This window comes from Phyllostomus discolor, chromosome 10, assembly GCF_004126475.2.
Source record: "Phyllostomus discolor isolate MPI-MPIP mPhyDis1 chromosome 10, mPhyDis1.pri.v3, whole genome shotgun sequence".
NCBI lineage: Eukaryota > Metazoa > Chordata > Mammalia > Chiroptera > Phyllostomidae > Phyllostomus > Phyllostomus discolor.
In genome coordinates, this window is record NC_040912.2 from 14706030 (window position 1) to 14722664 (window position 16635).

At 40.9% G+C, this 16635-nt stretch overlaps 1 protein-coding gene and 1 long non-coding RNA gene across 5 annotated transcripts in view; one reads left to right on the top strand and one right to left on the bottom strand.

Annotated features, from left to right (window-relative positions):
* Window positions 1-16635, top strand: part of LOC118497047 — a 77335-nt gene that overhangs the window by 21000 nt on the left and 39700 nt on the right. The gene's annotated exons all lie outside the window — the stretch shown is intronic.
* KLHL7 (kelch like family member 7) overlaps window positions 1-16635 on the bottom strand; it is a 54608-nt gene that overhangs the window by 16569 nt on the left and 21404 nt on the right. For all 4 annotated transcript variants that reach the window (XM_028525736.2, XM_036010508.1, XM_028525737.2 and 1 more), the window contains 3 exons: window positions 12804-12979; window positions 10241-10415; window positions 3524-3666 (listed from right to left, as the gene is read on the bottom strand). In XM_028525736.2, the coding sequence (XP_028381537.1) occupies window positions 3524-3666; window positions 10241-10415; window positions 12804-12979 (494 nt within the window). The remainder of the gene's footprint in view (window positions 1-3523; window positions 3667-10240; window positions 10416-12803; window positions 12980-16635) is intronic.

Genomic DNA, 16635 nt, shown 5'->3' on the forward strand with positions numbered 1-16635 from the left:
GACACTGTGCTCACTGGATTGTTTGGCACAGGCCATGAGGCCTCATGGTACCTCAGTCTTCTATTGAGAAGAAGAGCCAAATGTATCTTTAGTAAAAAAAATACCTGCCTATACTCTGGAGATGGAGAAATGGACCAGAGATGGATGTAGAAGCTGAGAGCAGCCCAACAGGGAAAGCCCAAAGATGAAGGTATTTACCTATTCTAATCTGACCCTCCTTCCCTGAAGAGGTCTTCTGGATATCTGGCAGCATGTCCACTCACTGCATTACGATGTTAAGTATTATAATTATAATAAGAAGGAGAAGCTGCTGAGGCCTCCTTCTCCAGCACAATAGAGGAGGAACTGCCAAGGCTGGGGACTCTGTGGCAGCCAGGCCAGGTGTGGTCTTACTGGCCCAGACTGAGCAACCACTAGAAGTTGGCACATAGCTAACACTCTGGCTAATGAACATCTCTGTTACTGTCTACACAGACCAGTAGATGGAACTTCTTTTCAAATGGCAAGACCATACTTTATGGTCTGACCTCGGGATCTCTCTCTGCTGTATGCCATAAGCCGCAGGAGCCCTGGTCTGCCTCACCTCCCCAAAAGCAGTCAGTCACACACTGGTCTCCTTATAGTGATGCTCATAATACTCATGAGCTCTGGAGAATAGGAAATGGGAAGGGTCCTTCCTGCATGTCTTGGTAAGACAAATGCTTCACAGGACAGCAGTTATCCTTGAACACAGTGTTGGTAACTTTGAAGTCCCTAGATGCCCAGAGGCCTAGGGCAAGGCCTGTGCCAAATCCAGCCGTCTGCCGGTTTCTGTGAGTAAAGTTTTGTTGTAATACAGCCATGTCCATTTGTTTATGTACTGTTTATGGCTGATTTCTTGCTGTAGCATCAGAGCTGAACAGTTACAGCAGAGACTATTTAGTAGACAAAGCTCAAAATATTCATTTATCTGCCCCTTCATAGAAAAAGTGTGCCAAGCCTTGATTACTGCATGTTGGTATATAACCCTTTGGAAATGAAGGATAGCTTGCCTGCCCCAAGAATCTCCTACATATTATAGATGACACATACCCTATATTTGGGTGTCCTACTTTTACACTTTTACTGGGTAAACCCAAAAGCCGCCAATTGCAAGTAAAACTCAGAGCAGGAGAACGCTCAGTAAGTGGGACAGGCTCAGTGGCATGACTCGGCTGCTCAGGCTGCACTGTGACCCTGGGGCACCAGGATGCGACCAGGATGCTGCATATAGCTTGAGGCATGCCCCAGTATGATCGCAGAGCATGCCGCTGGATTCTGGAGCAAGGCCAACTACTAAACAGGTGCCATTTTCTCAGTAACAGCTCTGGCTGGCACTAGGTTCCAACAGACAGTGAATACCTGACACCCAAGGAACCCAGGTGATCACATCATTAATCCTTTTTGAAGTTTTACCTGATCTACCAAATTATACACAGCATGCTTTTAACCAATAATCTGACATGTAAAAATAAGACTGGGCTTACCGGGGCCCCAAAGGCATAGAATACCTGAGCGGGCTAATCACAACCTTTACCCAGGAGGCTTTTCCCCTCAACCAGGGTTGTTTGTCCTCACAGAGGCAGTCTCTACAATCAGGTGGTAAATCTGAGAGACCTGAGCTTGGTTCATTCGTGATAGTTCTAGTCACAAGGGCACCGATACAGCATTACAGCCCCTGCAGGGATGGTGCTGGAAAACCATATGGAAGAAACACCTTCTGATTTGGCAAAATTTCAAGCAGTTCCTTTCACTGTCCATTAGACTGTTTTAGGATGGAAAGCCTTTGGTCAGTGTTGTATCAGTTCTTCGACAGTGGCTACTGGTTTACCCAAGGGGGATGTAGACTTGAAATAGCAAGGATGGAAGATGATGATGATAACTGAGGAAAGATAAAGTAGATGGTCTCCAGAAAGGACACAAATTTGTGTCCAATATGAGTTCTTCCCGAGTGCCCACGACTACAGTGAGGTCTCTCAGTCATCATGTGGACAGGGCTGCGTCTCTATCTTCCCTCCCCAATCTGATACTTGCTCAGTGGCCTTATGAGTCACCACCCTGGCAGAGGCTTGTATCAGCCAGTGATTACAGAAGCTAATGAACAACCCACTCTGAAGTCAGTGTGAATGTCCATACTGGCCAGCACCCACTTTGTCAGCAGCATTAGCCAACTGTGAGCCCCTGATCTGTACCATGCCCTGAGGGAACCAGTTAGTTAGTACCAGGCTCACTATACTGGGACCTTTCCATTGTTGAAGAGACAATATCCTGCCCTCACTGGAACTGAAACTCTGCATCTGGATTGGCCTTTGTGGTCTTTTGCACTCTTAACATCATCACCACATTTGTTTTTTATAAATTCCTTGTACGTCTCCACTACAGTAATGTACAAAATGCCTCCAAGGACCCACTTCCGTGACAAAGATCAGAGAAGTACCCTGATGTCAACAGGGTGCCCTGGATTCTTCAGGTATCTATCATCAGCCAAAAATAGGCCTACAAAATGATGAAAGAGACCCTTATGTGCTTAGACTCAAACCAGTTATGAACTTGCAGGTTGGAATGCTATCTTTTAGGATTGTGGTATTTGTTCTGTACCAGCAGTACATGTACTGTCAGCAAAATATTGTATTATCTTCCCCACAGCCAAAAAACACAGGTCTAAGGAATAAGGGGTAGAAATGTGAGTGGACTCTATTAAGGTTATCATTAATAATCTATTTAAAAATCTGTGTCCCCAGCCCTGACTGGTGTGGTTTAGTTGACTGGGCATCACACTGCAAACTGAAAGGTTGCTGGTTATATTCCTGGTCAGGGCACATGTCTGGGCTGTGGGCCAGGTCCCCAGCTGTGGACATGTGAGAGGCAACAGGTCCATCTTTCCCTTTCTTTCTCCATCCCTTCCCTTTTCTTTAAAAATAAAGAAATAAAATAATAAAAAAAATTGTGTCCCTAAAACTATGACTCAGGCTCTGCTGGCCCAACTGACACAATGTGTACTGGAAAACACATTAAAATTGGTGATCATTTCTAGATGGTGGGATTAAAGGTAATTTCATCTTTCTTCATGATAGTTTGGTTTTCCAAATTTTTCTAAAATGACTGTATGATTTTATATGAGAACATAATTACTAAACTAAAAAAAACACACACACATATAGGTCCAGAAGCAGATTTTCATGGAAAACGGCACATAACAAAAGGAAGGACTTGGAATGAAAGGAAGGCGCTGCTAACAAAATGAGGTTAAGGCAGGAGAACTAGTTTTCCACATTCTTTTTAGTGGTTACTGTGCAGCACTCCAGAGCAGTTATGGAAGCATTTGAAGTCTGACTGAGTCCCAATTTCCTAATTTGTAAAATGAAGATAACTATGTATCTCATAAGGTGTGTGAAAGAACATCATAAACAGTAGCATCGCTACAGGCATGAGTTATTACTACTAGTGGTAGGTAGTGGCTTATGTGCTCAAAGCTTTCAGAAAGAAAACAAGAAAAACCAGTTACCTTTGGGTTAAAGTATCTACAAGACTGCGGCTGCGAGCCTCCAAAGAGGGCTATGCGGTAGTCGTGTTTCTTCCTTCGGGGCCGTGTGCCCTCTACCAGTTCTTCTCGATCCTCTGGAGACAGGAGGTGATACCTCATTCCACCTGTAGAAAAATACATGGTAATAATGCTTTAAGAACTTCGGGCACTTGAATGCTTGGGAGTAGAAAAACACCCACATATAATAGTGCTTTTATTTGTGCAAACTGTTTTTTCCATCATCCCCCTACTGCATTTAAGGAAAGAGTGAGGGAGAAGAGGCAGGAGGATCTGAGTTCTAACCATTTCATTATTCTCAGCAATTACCATTGTGCTGATTGCCCACCGACTTACTATCCACCAGTGAACTGTCTGGTTCTTCAAGGAATAGCTGCCAAAATAATAATTATTGAAATTCAGACCTCCTAGCCTAGTGGTTCTCAATCTTAAATGTAGATTAGAAATCGTGTAGGAGATCTCTGAAGCCAAGCCTGGGTCGTACTACAGGCTAGTTAGATGGAAATTCCTGGGGGTAGGGCCTCAGCACTGGTATTGCCACTTAAAATGTGGTTCAAAGACCAGCATCTTCTGCAGCGGGGAGTGTGTTAGAACTGAATTCTGGAACTTACCCCAAACCTACTGAATCAGAATCTGCATTTTAAGCAAAGTATCAAAGTAATTCAGATGCACATAAAATTTTGAGAAGTACTACCTTAGATGATTCTAAAATGCAGTGAGGATTCAGAACTCTTGCAATTTAACAGGATCCTTTACGATTTTGTCAAGGGCCATTTAACAGTGGAAAACTTTTAAGGTGTCATTTTAGATCACTGTGGGGAAGGTGGACTGTTCAATAAATGATGGCAGATAATGACATGGAGAACAGATTTGTCCTCCCACTCATATTTACTCTAAGTTTAAAATCAATAGAATATTTGAATATGCAAAAAATCTCATAAATATACTAAAAAATGGTTCTTTATAATTAAAATAATAGTCAAAAATACCCCCCCCCCAAAAAATCAAAACCAAAACCAAAAAAAACCCCACAGGAGACATGAAAAAAAAAATTCAGACTTAACTACATAAGATTTTAAGTTAAAATTATAGCATGGCAAAAAAAATATCAAAAGACAATGGCAAACTAGGACATTTATAAATCATGTAAAAGGCAAATATAAAAAGATACCCTATTAATGAATAAGATTAAGACCAGCAACAGAAAACTAGATTCAGTATCTGAACACAGTTCACAGAAAACAAACTACCTATAAACTCTTCAACATATGAAAAGATGCTCAAGTTAGAGACTTACAAATTAAAATCGTATTTTTTCACTTATGAGATTGGCCAAGATCCAACTATCCGGAACTCGGGGGGAAGTGTAGGGAAGCAGCACCCCATTCGTTGCTGGTGGGGATGCGGATGGGTACAAACTATCTGGGGGGCAGTACAGCGTGACCCACGAAAATCACAAATGCATACGCCCTTGAGCCAGTAATTCCCCTTCTAGGAGTCTATCAGCCTGAAGTTCACTGTCAGGGAAATGGTTAAAAGTTATGGTATACCCATACAATGGAATATTATTGTGGCTGTTGGGAAGAATGAGGAACGGTACAGATGTAGACATGGAATGGTGTCCAAGAAATAATGTGGAGTGCAAAAAAGCAGGATGTAGAAGAGTGTACAGTGTGATACCATTTGTGCTTAAAAATTTATATTTTATGCATATATATACTTATTCATATATTTAATTTATACAAGCCTATGTAAGTAAATGACTGTGTATGCACAGACTCAAGACCATCTTTGGAAGGACACACAAAATGATAATGGTAATCTCCATACTAAGGGGGTGAGGGGGTAGGGGGCAAGGTTATCAGAGACCTACTTTTCTCTATATACCTTTTTATACTTTTTGACACGTATATGATATGCAGTATTTATTATTGATCCAAAAAATAAATAAGGTAAACAATTCCCAACCCAGGCAAAACACTGCTGTTCATGAGGTTGTGTTGGGCCCTTATAACTGGGAGAAGACAGGTGTAGAGAAGAGTTTGTGAGTGGATACAAATCAGTATCAGTATTTGGCATTTCCTTCCATTTCAGAATATGAGTGGAAGCACTTGGCATTGGAACAGCGGAAATCTCAGGGGCCGAGGCTCTGGGGCATGCTCGAGGTCAGGGTCTACAATCTTTTCCTGCAAAGATCCAGAGAGTAAATATTTTAGGCTCTGCAGATCACATATGGTTTTTGTCTCATATCCTTCATTTGTTTTTACAGTTCTTTACAAATGTAAAAACCACTCTTAGGCTCGAGACTGGATTTAGTCTATGCAGTGTAGCTTGCTGACCTCACTGCCACCCCTTCTGCTCCGTCTAAGACCAGTGGTTCTTAAAGTATGTTGTTGCCCTGGAAACTTGTTAGAAATCCAAATTATTGAACGCTACCCCAGACCTTCCAAATCAGAAACACTGGGGTTTGACAGTCACTGTTTTCAGAGGGCTCCACACAGGTCACAGGTACACTTTGAAATCTACCGACACAATCTCCCAACAGGAAGGGAAGGTAGTGCGGAAAGAGAGACAGGAGGGAATAGGCCACTGGGCGAAGTGGCTGACTGGCCAACTGTATTGACCCAACTGTTCCTTTGGGAGGGGGTCCCTGTGAGAGTCCGGTCTTGTCATTTGCAAATTCCGCATTAAGACCTTGGTTTGGCCCTTTGTGGTGGCTGTGTGTTCTTCATTTTTATAACTAATTTCCTTTTAGTTGTAAATTCTTTTAGTTCAGTTTTAGTTTATTTTTGTTTTTCTCCCAGTCTCACAGACAGCACTAAGTCAGGTGGCAGGAAGGTAACTGATGATCTTAAGACGGGAGACTGGAGGCCCTCCTTCCCCCGGGTAGCTCTGCCCAGGCCCCCGAGTCTGAAAGAGTCTCTGCTGCTTGTGCTAAGTCAAGAAGTTTTAGGACTCACTGTTCTTTATCAAAATAAGCAAGCAAGCAAGCAAACAAACAAATAAGAATATGTAATAAACAACAAGACCTCAAGAGTCTAATCTCCACACTCGGTTGGATCTCTGGAATGGTCCTGCTATCCTTTTTCTAAATCAATTCAGAATCCACATAAGAACTAAATACTATACTTGACTGAGAATAGCTAGTTTTCCTCAACCATGTATGAAGAAAAAAGTGCAGCTCTCTGTCCAATGGAATGCTAAGCCCAGAAACATAACACACAATCTGAGAATGAGGCATAGCAAAAAACCCAGTGTTAACATGTATGAAATCCAAAGATGAGAAGCCCTAATATAAAACCATCTACTTAGTCCAAATTTTCTTTCATCTCTCTTCATTTGAGAGACTAGAGGCCACCTATGTCCTACTTTTTATAGCACTACACCTTGGTTTTCAAGACCCCGGCCTTTGGTTCCAGTAGCTCAGTGAATGCTTCTCTCCTGGCCCTTTCCCCCCTCCTCCTCCTCATCTCACACACAGATACTAACAACACTGTGTCCTGGAGTCACACCCTTTTCTCCTGTCCCCTGACACCTTAACTGGATTCAAATATCCACGTCTTTAAAAAATTATTTGTATTTAATAGAGGTATATTATATTATATATTGCTTCTGTTTTATGCTTTTGTCACTTATAAAAATTTTCCATATTATTCATCTGCAGTATTTTTTACTAGGTATGAAGAATTCCATTATATGGTTACATAATACTTTTCCAATCTGGGTGACAACTTATCTAAAACCACAATATTATTAAGTAATAGCTCTATATGATGAGTCTGAGGGAAATTTTTCTTAACTTCCAAATTAAGGGAGGAAAGTGATACCACATAATAATTAGGGTACTCAAATTTCTCACCATTCTTGAGAAGGATGTGTTACGCAGGAGTGAAAGTGCTCATTTCTCTTTTATTTCCATAGCTTTGTGCCTGATACTAGCTATATCTTAAATAAAATGTCCAGATGAGATACCGATAACAAGGTAAGGTTCAAGGTAGGTCTTAGAAGACGCTTTCTTGCTCATTGCAGGTTCAGTGTCAGACCACTGCAATAAAGCAAGTATTGCAATAAGGCCAGTCATCATCTTTTTGCTGGTAGAGGGTCTTGCTGTCAATTTATAAAAAGTGCAACATCCATGAAGCACAATAAAAAAAAGTGAAGCATAATAAAACATGGTATGCCTGTATTAACTGGGATCTATACTGCTGTCCTATTTCTAAGACACTGTCCATGAGGTTTTTGGTTTGATTAATTAGGAAGAGTAGGAGTTCAAGGAGAGCCTGGGAGAGTTAGGAGGAGCATCCCGAACTCAGCATATCACCATCATTACATGGCATATCTTGTGCCTGTTTAAAGAGAGAGCTGAATTTCCACTGATAGCAGTATGGCAGTTTAGGCTTTCAGAAATACTTTCTTATTACAAAATAATTATAACGCTGGAAAGAATAAAACACACATTCTTTTAAGTGCATAGCTAAGGTCAAGGGGCCAGAAATGAAGAGGGAACTAAACACCAGAATGGTAAGAGATGCTGGAGCTACTTGGAGGGCTTTTAATAATACTGGAAACCAGACATTGATTTTACTGGCTGTATAAGGGAGAGGAGGTAAGGTCTGCACAAGATAAGGTGTTGGAACTGAGATATCCGCCAAAGCCAGGTTACTTGGATGGATCATACTTTTAATGAGAAAAAAAATCTGCCTGATGGCAAAAGGCAGAATAGTCATTTGCCTTTTTTAAATTTCAATTCCAGGTGAAGGTAAAGTATCCCTCCTTTGAGAATTTATAATAATAGCCCTGCTCTCCTGCAGGTTTGAGGTCTGAGTTTGCCTACGTGTAAGTCTAGGAAACCATAAGCTAAAAAAAATTCAAAGTAATCCTGGATTGTTGGGCCCCAGGTACTTAGCAAAAGCAAATACTATTCTCCTCTTGAGGGGAAGAGGGAAGGCCTGCAGGAATACAACCAGGCCTCCCAATATTCCTGGCAATTCAGATCAATCAAATATAAACTCACAATCTAAAATGACAAAACACAAGGAATTAAGCCACCAGAAATAAACCAACAGAGCTAACAAATAGCAGCATTTGATCTTTAAAGACTTTAGATATTGGTATTATTACATATAGATAGAATATAAAATAACTATATGACACACATGTAAAGATATCAAATTATAATGGTGTACCCAGTTACCTGAGAAAATATTTACAGAGACTGACATCTGAGGATCCCCAATTAAAAAGTTACCCGGCTTCACCGATTACCCTACAGTTATCCATGAACTGAGAAACCTATTCACCTATACAGAACTTATCCTATCAGGTTTATATAGCTCACTCTTATAAATAGAATTCACAATGAAACCAAACATTTAAGAAAAGCTTCCAAGAACAACAAAAACAGAAAAAAATTCAAAGGCAATATAGAAAATGTTGACAAGATGAGAAAAATCAAAGGCACTATAATATTACTTTAAAATATTACAGACATGAAATAAGAATTAGAGAATAAGTAAAAGCTCACAGAAATAAAAAATAACTGAAAGAAAGTGTTGGAAGAAAAATCGAGGCAATCTATCAGAAAACAGAATGAAGAGGTAAAGAGGAGTAAGAAGGGAGACTCAACAGCTGAAGAATCACACTACCAATAACAGAAAAATGAGAAATCTGTGGCTAAAAAGATAGGGAATACCCAACACGATAACTTAAAAAAAATAAAATGCACAGCAGGATACATTATTGTGAAATTTCAAAACATTAGGGATAAAAAAAATATTTTATATGTTTACAAAGAGGAATAAAAAAAACGAAGGATCAGAGTGGCACCAGATTTCTCAAAAGTAACACTGGAAGCTAGTAAATAGTGGAGAAATGCCTTCCAAATTCTAACTGACAATGGTTTTCAACATAATTCTATAACTAGTTTATTCCTCAACCTTATGGTTAAATAAAGAGACGAGATTTGTCAAGTTTCCAAATAGCTACTGATTGTGCACCCCTCCTCAGGAACCTCCGGGGACACACTCCACCCAACAGAGAGAATCGGGAAAGGGGAAGCCCGGGGTCCAGGGGAGGAGTGAATGGACACCCCAGGGTGGCAGAGAGGGAGTCCCAAGGACAAAAACAGGCCTTAGGCCTGGAGAGCAAACAGTCCCAGTTGGAAGAGGCAGGAGGAAGGCTCTGTGAAGGATGTTCCCAAGAAATAAAATAAAAGCAAAATTTTATTTAATCGTACAATTCTATCAAGTGGCATTTTACAGAGTGGTTGCGACTTAGCCCGCAAATCAAGACAATGAAGTAAATGGAAAAAAATGTGACAAATTATTAGCTCCAGGCAAAAAAAAAAAGAAGCCGTTTGAGAAAGAAAATGTGATTACAGTACACTATTTGGCTAAATAACGTGAAAAAGGGAACGCTAGAAACAAAGTGCATGAAAGCTCTTACACACAAAAGAAGTGATGTGCATGTTTTTCTACCTTCTGTCACACACGTCCTTATAATATAAGGGCTGGCCCGAGTCCCCTTCAGGTAGACAGCTCAGAACCCCAGTGGATTAATTATCTGGAAGAGCAAAGTCTTGAATGCGTCTCCCTGGACTGAGTGCTTCATTCTAAAGGGTTCTGAAGCCCATGAAAAACTGACTACATGATCAGGTTATAAATGGATATTAAGGCAACTTACTTATCACCATCTTAAGGCATTCAGGATTGTCTTGAATAAGTGGTTCAGCTTGTACCGTTTTACTTAAGAAATTCTTTGATATAAGAGGAAACCTGACTTTAGCAAGGATATCAACCATAAATGGCTGGCGATTAGGTTCATCGTATTTCAGCCACCTGACTGCAGCATCATAAACCTAAGGGGGGAAAAACAGCACAGTAAAGTTCTGAGATGGCAGGCACATTTCCAGTTACCTAGATGTAGTCTCACATGGAAGGGGGAGAATCTCATAACCCCTGATTCCCCATTTTATCCAGATATTTGCTTTCATCCCCCAAAACTTGCCTATACTTCAGAATACTCTCCACACTGCTCTAGTGATTCTTTTAGGTTAATGTGTGTGTGTGTGTTTTTTAGAGCTAATTACTGCTACATAATGTAGTGACAGGAAGAATGTTGAATTTATAATTTTAAAAATAAATGATCACTTCCTTCTTGGAAGGAGATATGCACATTTCTGCTGAAAAAAAATCTACTGGTCAATGACAGTTACAACATATGTTCATTTGGGAACAGGAAAGAGGTTAATTTCCTAAGAGGCCTTCCATCCCAAAAGATGTGAAAGTCACCTATGGTTTTATTTCAATCTGATGTTCTCGAATTGTGAATTGACAGACTTATCGGCTTTCCAGAAACTTTATAATATACAAATTCTATATTAAAAAAATAAATCATAGTTTATATAAGAATTGTTTTCCAAAACAATACTGTGGCATTCATTTAACTATACCAAACAAGTCCAAGTTTATTAACATAATTTGATGAACAAATCACAGCTTAAACACACTGAAAACAAACATTATATCATGTACATACACATCTACCACACAGATGCTTGAGCTAGTTAAATTTGGGTTGGTGTTAATAACGCCTAAATTCTATTTCCTTATGAATTAGTTAATTTTATGGGAACTGATCTATTTTTTTTTCAAATAAACTCTTTCTTTTGGAATAGTTTTGGATTTACAGAGAAATTGCAAAGATAGCTCAGAGTTCCCAATGCCTTGCACCTAGCTGTTAAAATGTTACTTTAGTATGATATGGTACAACTAATGAACCAACATCGATATGTTATTATTAATCAAAGTCTATACTTTTAAACAGTTTTTTTTTGTTTTTATCCAGTGCTCTCTTTCTGTTCCAGCCTCATAGAGGGTGCCCCATTACATTCGGTTATGTCATCTCAGGCTCTTCTAGACTGGGACAGCTTTTCAGACTTGCCTGATTTCTGATGACTGATCATTTTGAGTTCTGCTCAGATACTTTGTAGACTCTCCCTCAGTTTGGGTTTGTTTGATGTTTTTCTGCAACCCTTGTTTAGACTAGGGTTATAGATTTTGGGGAGAGAGACCATGGCAGTGACAAGCTGTTGTTATTGGATTGTATCAAGGGTGTACGCTACCTGTTGACATGAGATTGCTGAGGGCATTAACCGGCAGGCAGCGTTTGTCAGGGCTGACTACTGGTGGGTAGTGTTCGTCAGGCTTCTTCAGCCTAAAGTTACTTTTTCTCCCCTTTCCATACTGCATGTAAGTCAGTTAATTCTGGCGATGGAAGTGAGATTTTTCTTTTTGCCTAGTCAGGTCTTCCTGGTCCAAATTGTGAACTTGCAAACTAATACTTGGGGCCATGAAGAGGACTAGACGAAAGAACGTGGCTCCGTGCAAACCTTTCATCTTCAGAACAAAGTAACTCAAAGCCTATGATCTCACACTTCCTCTATTAGTTTCCTAGGGTGCCACAACAAATTACCACAAACTCCCTGGCTTAGAATACAGAGAAGGATGTGGGACCAAAAAGAGGGATTAAGTGAATTATCTGCATATCAAGGTGTTACCCCACCTCACTCCCCAAAGCCTCCGCCCAGCTTACGCCTCTGACAATTTATGTGGCAGTTCTGAAGGTCACAGTCCAATATGGGTCACACTGGGCTACAGTCAACTGTCAGCAGAGCAGCCTGAAGGCTCTGGAGGACAAACCATTTCCCTGCCTTTGCCAGCAGCTAGCAGCCACCTGCATTTCTTGGCTTGCGGCCCCTTCCTCCATATCCAAAGTGGGTCGGCGGCCAGCTAAGGTCTTCTCACATCGCATCACTTTGACACAGAGTCTTCTGCCTCCCTCTTCCCCATCTAAGGACCCTTGTGGTTACATGGGCCCACAGGGTTCATCTCCTCTTCTCAAGGTCATCAACGTAAGCACATTTCTACGGCCTCATCTGCCATGGAAGGTGATCTATTCCCAGATTCTGGGGATTAGTGTATAGAGACCTTTGGGGGAGGCACTGCTCTGCCAGCCGTGGCACCCAGTAGCTTTCTCTCTCCTAAGTGAGCCATCTCTCGTACAGCCAGTCATCACAAGCACCCAAGACTTCATTTTCTTATGAAACAGACTTTGGAACACTAATGTAAAAAAACGCATTCTCTCCTAATAATATTCTTTTCCTTGTCACGTATCCCACCACAAAGCATAAGAAATCAATAACAACATTCTTACTAAGAAAAATGTGAGAAGGCAATGTAGTCACCTGGTCTTCTGCTCTCACAGTCAGAGTGTCCTGGTTAAGGAGATGTGTCACTCGCTTGACATCGAGCTGTAGAAATTCATCAGTTTTGTAAACTTCAGTAAAATGCTGATGGATAAAGTCATCTGCAGTGGCTTTCAGTTCAGGGCAGTCCAGACACTCCGCTAGCACACTTATTCCTGCACGCAGAACGACAATGGAGAGTCACTTTTCAGAAAACCAAACAGGCGTCGAAGATAAACCATGACTCCAGGAAGCCTGCACGAATCTCCTCTCTGGGTTCCTTTCTGCTCCACTGACTTGTCTGTTTGCCATGCCATCTGATGTACGGTGGATTCTGACGGTTTGTAGAACAAGCCCCCTTCAGTGTCTTTTCCAACTTTTGTTGGCTACTGTTAAACATTTTCTCTTGCATATTAGTTTTAAAGCAAGCTTACCACACCCTACTTTTTAAAACCCTGACATGATTTTAGTTAGGATCACACTAGTTTTTAGATTACTTTGGGGGCAGGCGACTGACTGTTCAGCAGTCTGGAGGAGCTCCAACTGTTAACACGGCAGATCTGCATTTATTCAGATTTCGTGATTCTCAGTGTAATTATACAGTTTTCTTCATAGAAACCCTATATACTTCCCATTCAGCCTTTTCCTAGCTATTTTAATTTTTGTTTGGGAGAGAAGTTATTAATTGATTGTTAATGTCACATTATCAGGAGTATGCAAAGTACTTATTGTCCTTGAGTCAGCAGCTAAGACTATTTGTTTATATTTTTAAAGTGTAAAAAAAAAAAGGGCAGGTGAGAAGGAGGAAGAGGGGAGGCAGAGGAGAGTGGAAGGCAGCGGGAGAAGGATGACAAGGAGGAGTGACAAGGACCACATGTGACACAAGGCCTGAAATACTGTCTCGCCCTTTACAGAAAAAGCTTGCCAACCTCTCTCCTAAATAAAATCATTGAGTATTGTATGTGATCTCCCTTCAAAGTCATGAGATAAATTTTTTCAGTTCATTACCTTGATTTTGCATGTTTTAACTTCTTCATGTTGTCTTCAGATAGAGTTTTGAAGCCTTCATATTTATAGCATAAAGGTTCTCTTAATTGAGGCCCGCTAATGAACTGGTCATCTCAGCTGCCAGGTTTAAATGCGCTGACGGAAGCCGGGCATGGGAAGTTTTCATGTGAGTCGTCACCTACATGTATACTTTTGCCCCCATCAGGGAGATGACATTTTCACCAAGAACCAGTATTTGTTTACTGACTAGGTTTTGGCAGCTGAATTTGTTGCAGTTATGCAATCTAATTAAATATTATACAGCTCAATAAAATAGGAATGTGAAAAGTAGTTGTTTCTATAAAAACTAATCTTAAGGTTTATTAAGACAGATTTGAAAAAAGCTCAAATTAGGTGTGACCAATACATCTGATAAGATCTGGAAAACACTGTAAAATTCTAGAGGGACTGTGTACTCAGACTCTCATTAAATTTATTGCCTTTCCTATTCCTTCTAAAGTTCCTGCTTCACATTAGTGCCCCGTATCTTCTTTCCATGTCATTTCTCTTTCCTGTAATAGTTTCCATTGCTTTGCATTTTTGTTTTGTATCATGAAGCAATTTCGTGTTTGATCTTTATTTTGATTTTCAGGAATTCTGTTTTATGTTTTAATTCAGTTGAATTGCATGACAAATCATGTTTTCCCCCTTCAAATACACCCTTTCTATTTTAAGTTCTCTTCCATTTCTTACATTAAATTTGACTGTAGGAGCCATTCATTTTGGCTGTTTAGCTAGAGTTCCTGTCCCTCAAATGACTGAGTTTCCTTTAACTTCAACATATGACCTTTGCCTAATTCCATCAGCTGTCATGGATTCCTTTAACACTCATAGAAGTCAGATTGTTGCAGTGTGAAATTGACAAGCGATGAAAAATAAGAGAGGCATTCTCCAGTAAGCTCCCAGGCTAAGAGAAAGCAGGCTGGAGCACCTCCTGGGGACACTGAGTAGCTGCCCCAGGCTCAGCTAGATTATCAGGCTCCCTGCTAGGCTGCCAAGCTGCCCTTCCTCCCAGGGTTGTAATCAATGACGAAGGAAGGCATCCAGAGGTAAGACTCCTACATGGTCTCCTCAAAGCCCAAACCTTAAGTAGTTAGCACAGACTTTCTTGGGGTTCCACACTGTGCTTTGTATTGCCACATGGACTCCTCCGTTCTAGTTCAGTCGCCCCAGTATGAAATTTAGAGTGCTAGGGAGTTAGGGAGACATACTTAAGCCATCATCTTCCAAAAGCTTCTTTAAAATCCCTTTTGTAATAAATTTTTGAGCATATGTATTTATATAAGGGGAAATAAACTTAAATCTTATTAATGAATGGAACCCCAAGTTATGGCCCAGAGAGATAGAGGAATTCATCCCAGAGTGTCACTGTCAGGAGTGAAGGCTGGTCTTTTATTTCCTAATATGGGGGTCTTTTCACTGTAAACCAATGGCTACCTTTAAAAAACTCCCATTAGTACGTTCACCTGCACAGCTGTTTCCCCTTCTGCTCCATCTGGTCCAGTTCCTTTTCTGGATACAGCAACAATCTCATTCTCAGCCCTTTGCCTATTTTTTCCCCTCCCTAAAACTTACTCTGTTTTCATTCTACCTGCCTTCTAAGATCTTTTTCTCACAGTGGAGGTGTGTGCCAGGTGGAGTAATGAAACGGTCTAGGAGGGGAGCCCAGACAAGGGGGAACTGACGAGGCCTGCAAAACTTCTCGAGCATCTCCAGGAGCCCCCTGCCCCAGCCTTTGGCCTCGTGACATCAGCGCCCCTCATCTTCCCCTGCGGTCAGAAACCTTTGCGCTGGCTGGGTTCCCAGGCCCCTCTCTCTCTCCTTTCTCTCTCCTTTCTGCTGTCCTAGCACTCCTACGCTGATCTTCTTCCCCTCTGAATCACAGAGAGGGCAGGAAAATGTAATTACAGAGATCTGGATGTTCATTCACGTGCTGCTAACCATGATCTCACAGTGGAGAGCATACCACACCGCACTCCGGAAAACTATCATCAACTTTCTCTGCTTCTCCTGGTATCAAGTACAAGATATTTTCTTTTTTTTGTTGAATTTATTGGAGTGACATTCATTAAGCAAGTTATATAAGTTTCAGGTGTACAATTCTATACTGCATTATCTGTACATTGTATCCTGTGTTCATCACCCCAAGTCACATTTCCTTCTATCACCATTTATCCCCCTTCACCCTCTTCTACATCCCCTCAGCTCCCTTTCCCTCTGGAAATCAGGAGTGAAGGCTGGTCTTTTTTCACCTTTCTTTCACCTTTTTCACCCAGCCCTGTAAGTCCCCTCCCTTTTGACAGCTGTCAGTCTGTTCTCTATCTATGAGTCTGTTTCTATTTTGTTAGTTTATTTTGTTCATTAGATTCCACATATGAGTGAAATCATATGGTACTTGTCTTTCTCTGACTGGCTTATTTCTCTTAGCATAATGCTCTCCAGGTCCCTTCATGCTGTCACAAAGGGTAACATTTTCTTTTTCTTTTTATGGCCAAGTAGTATCCCATTGTGTAATTGTACCACAGCTTTCTCACCCACTCATCTACTGATGGACAGCTGGGCTGCCTCCAAATCTCAGCTATTGTAAATAACGCTGCAATGAACATAGCAGCACATATATTCTTTTGAATTAGTGTTTCAGGTTTCTTTGGATATAGTCCTAGAAATGGAAATGCTGGGTTCATTTTTAATTTTTTGAGGTAACTGCATACTGCCTTCCAGTGGCTGCACCAAGCTGCGTTCCCACCAACACCGCACAAGGGCTCCGTTTTCTGCACATCTTCGC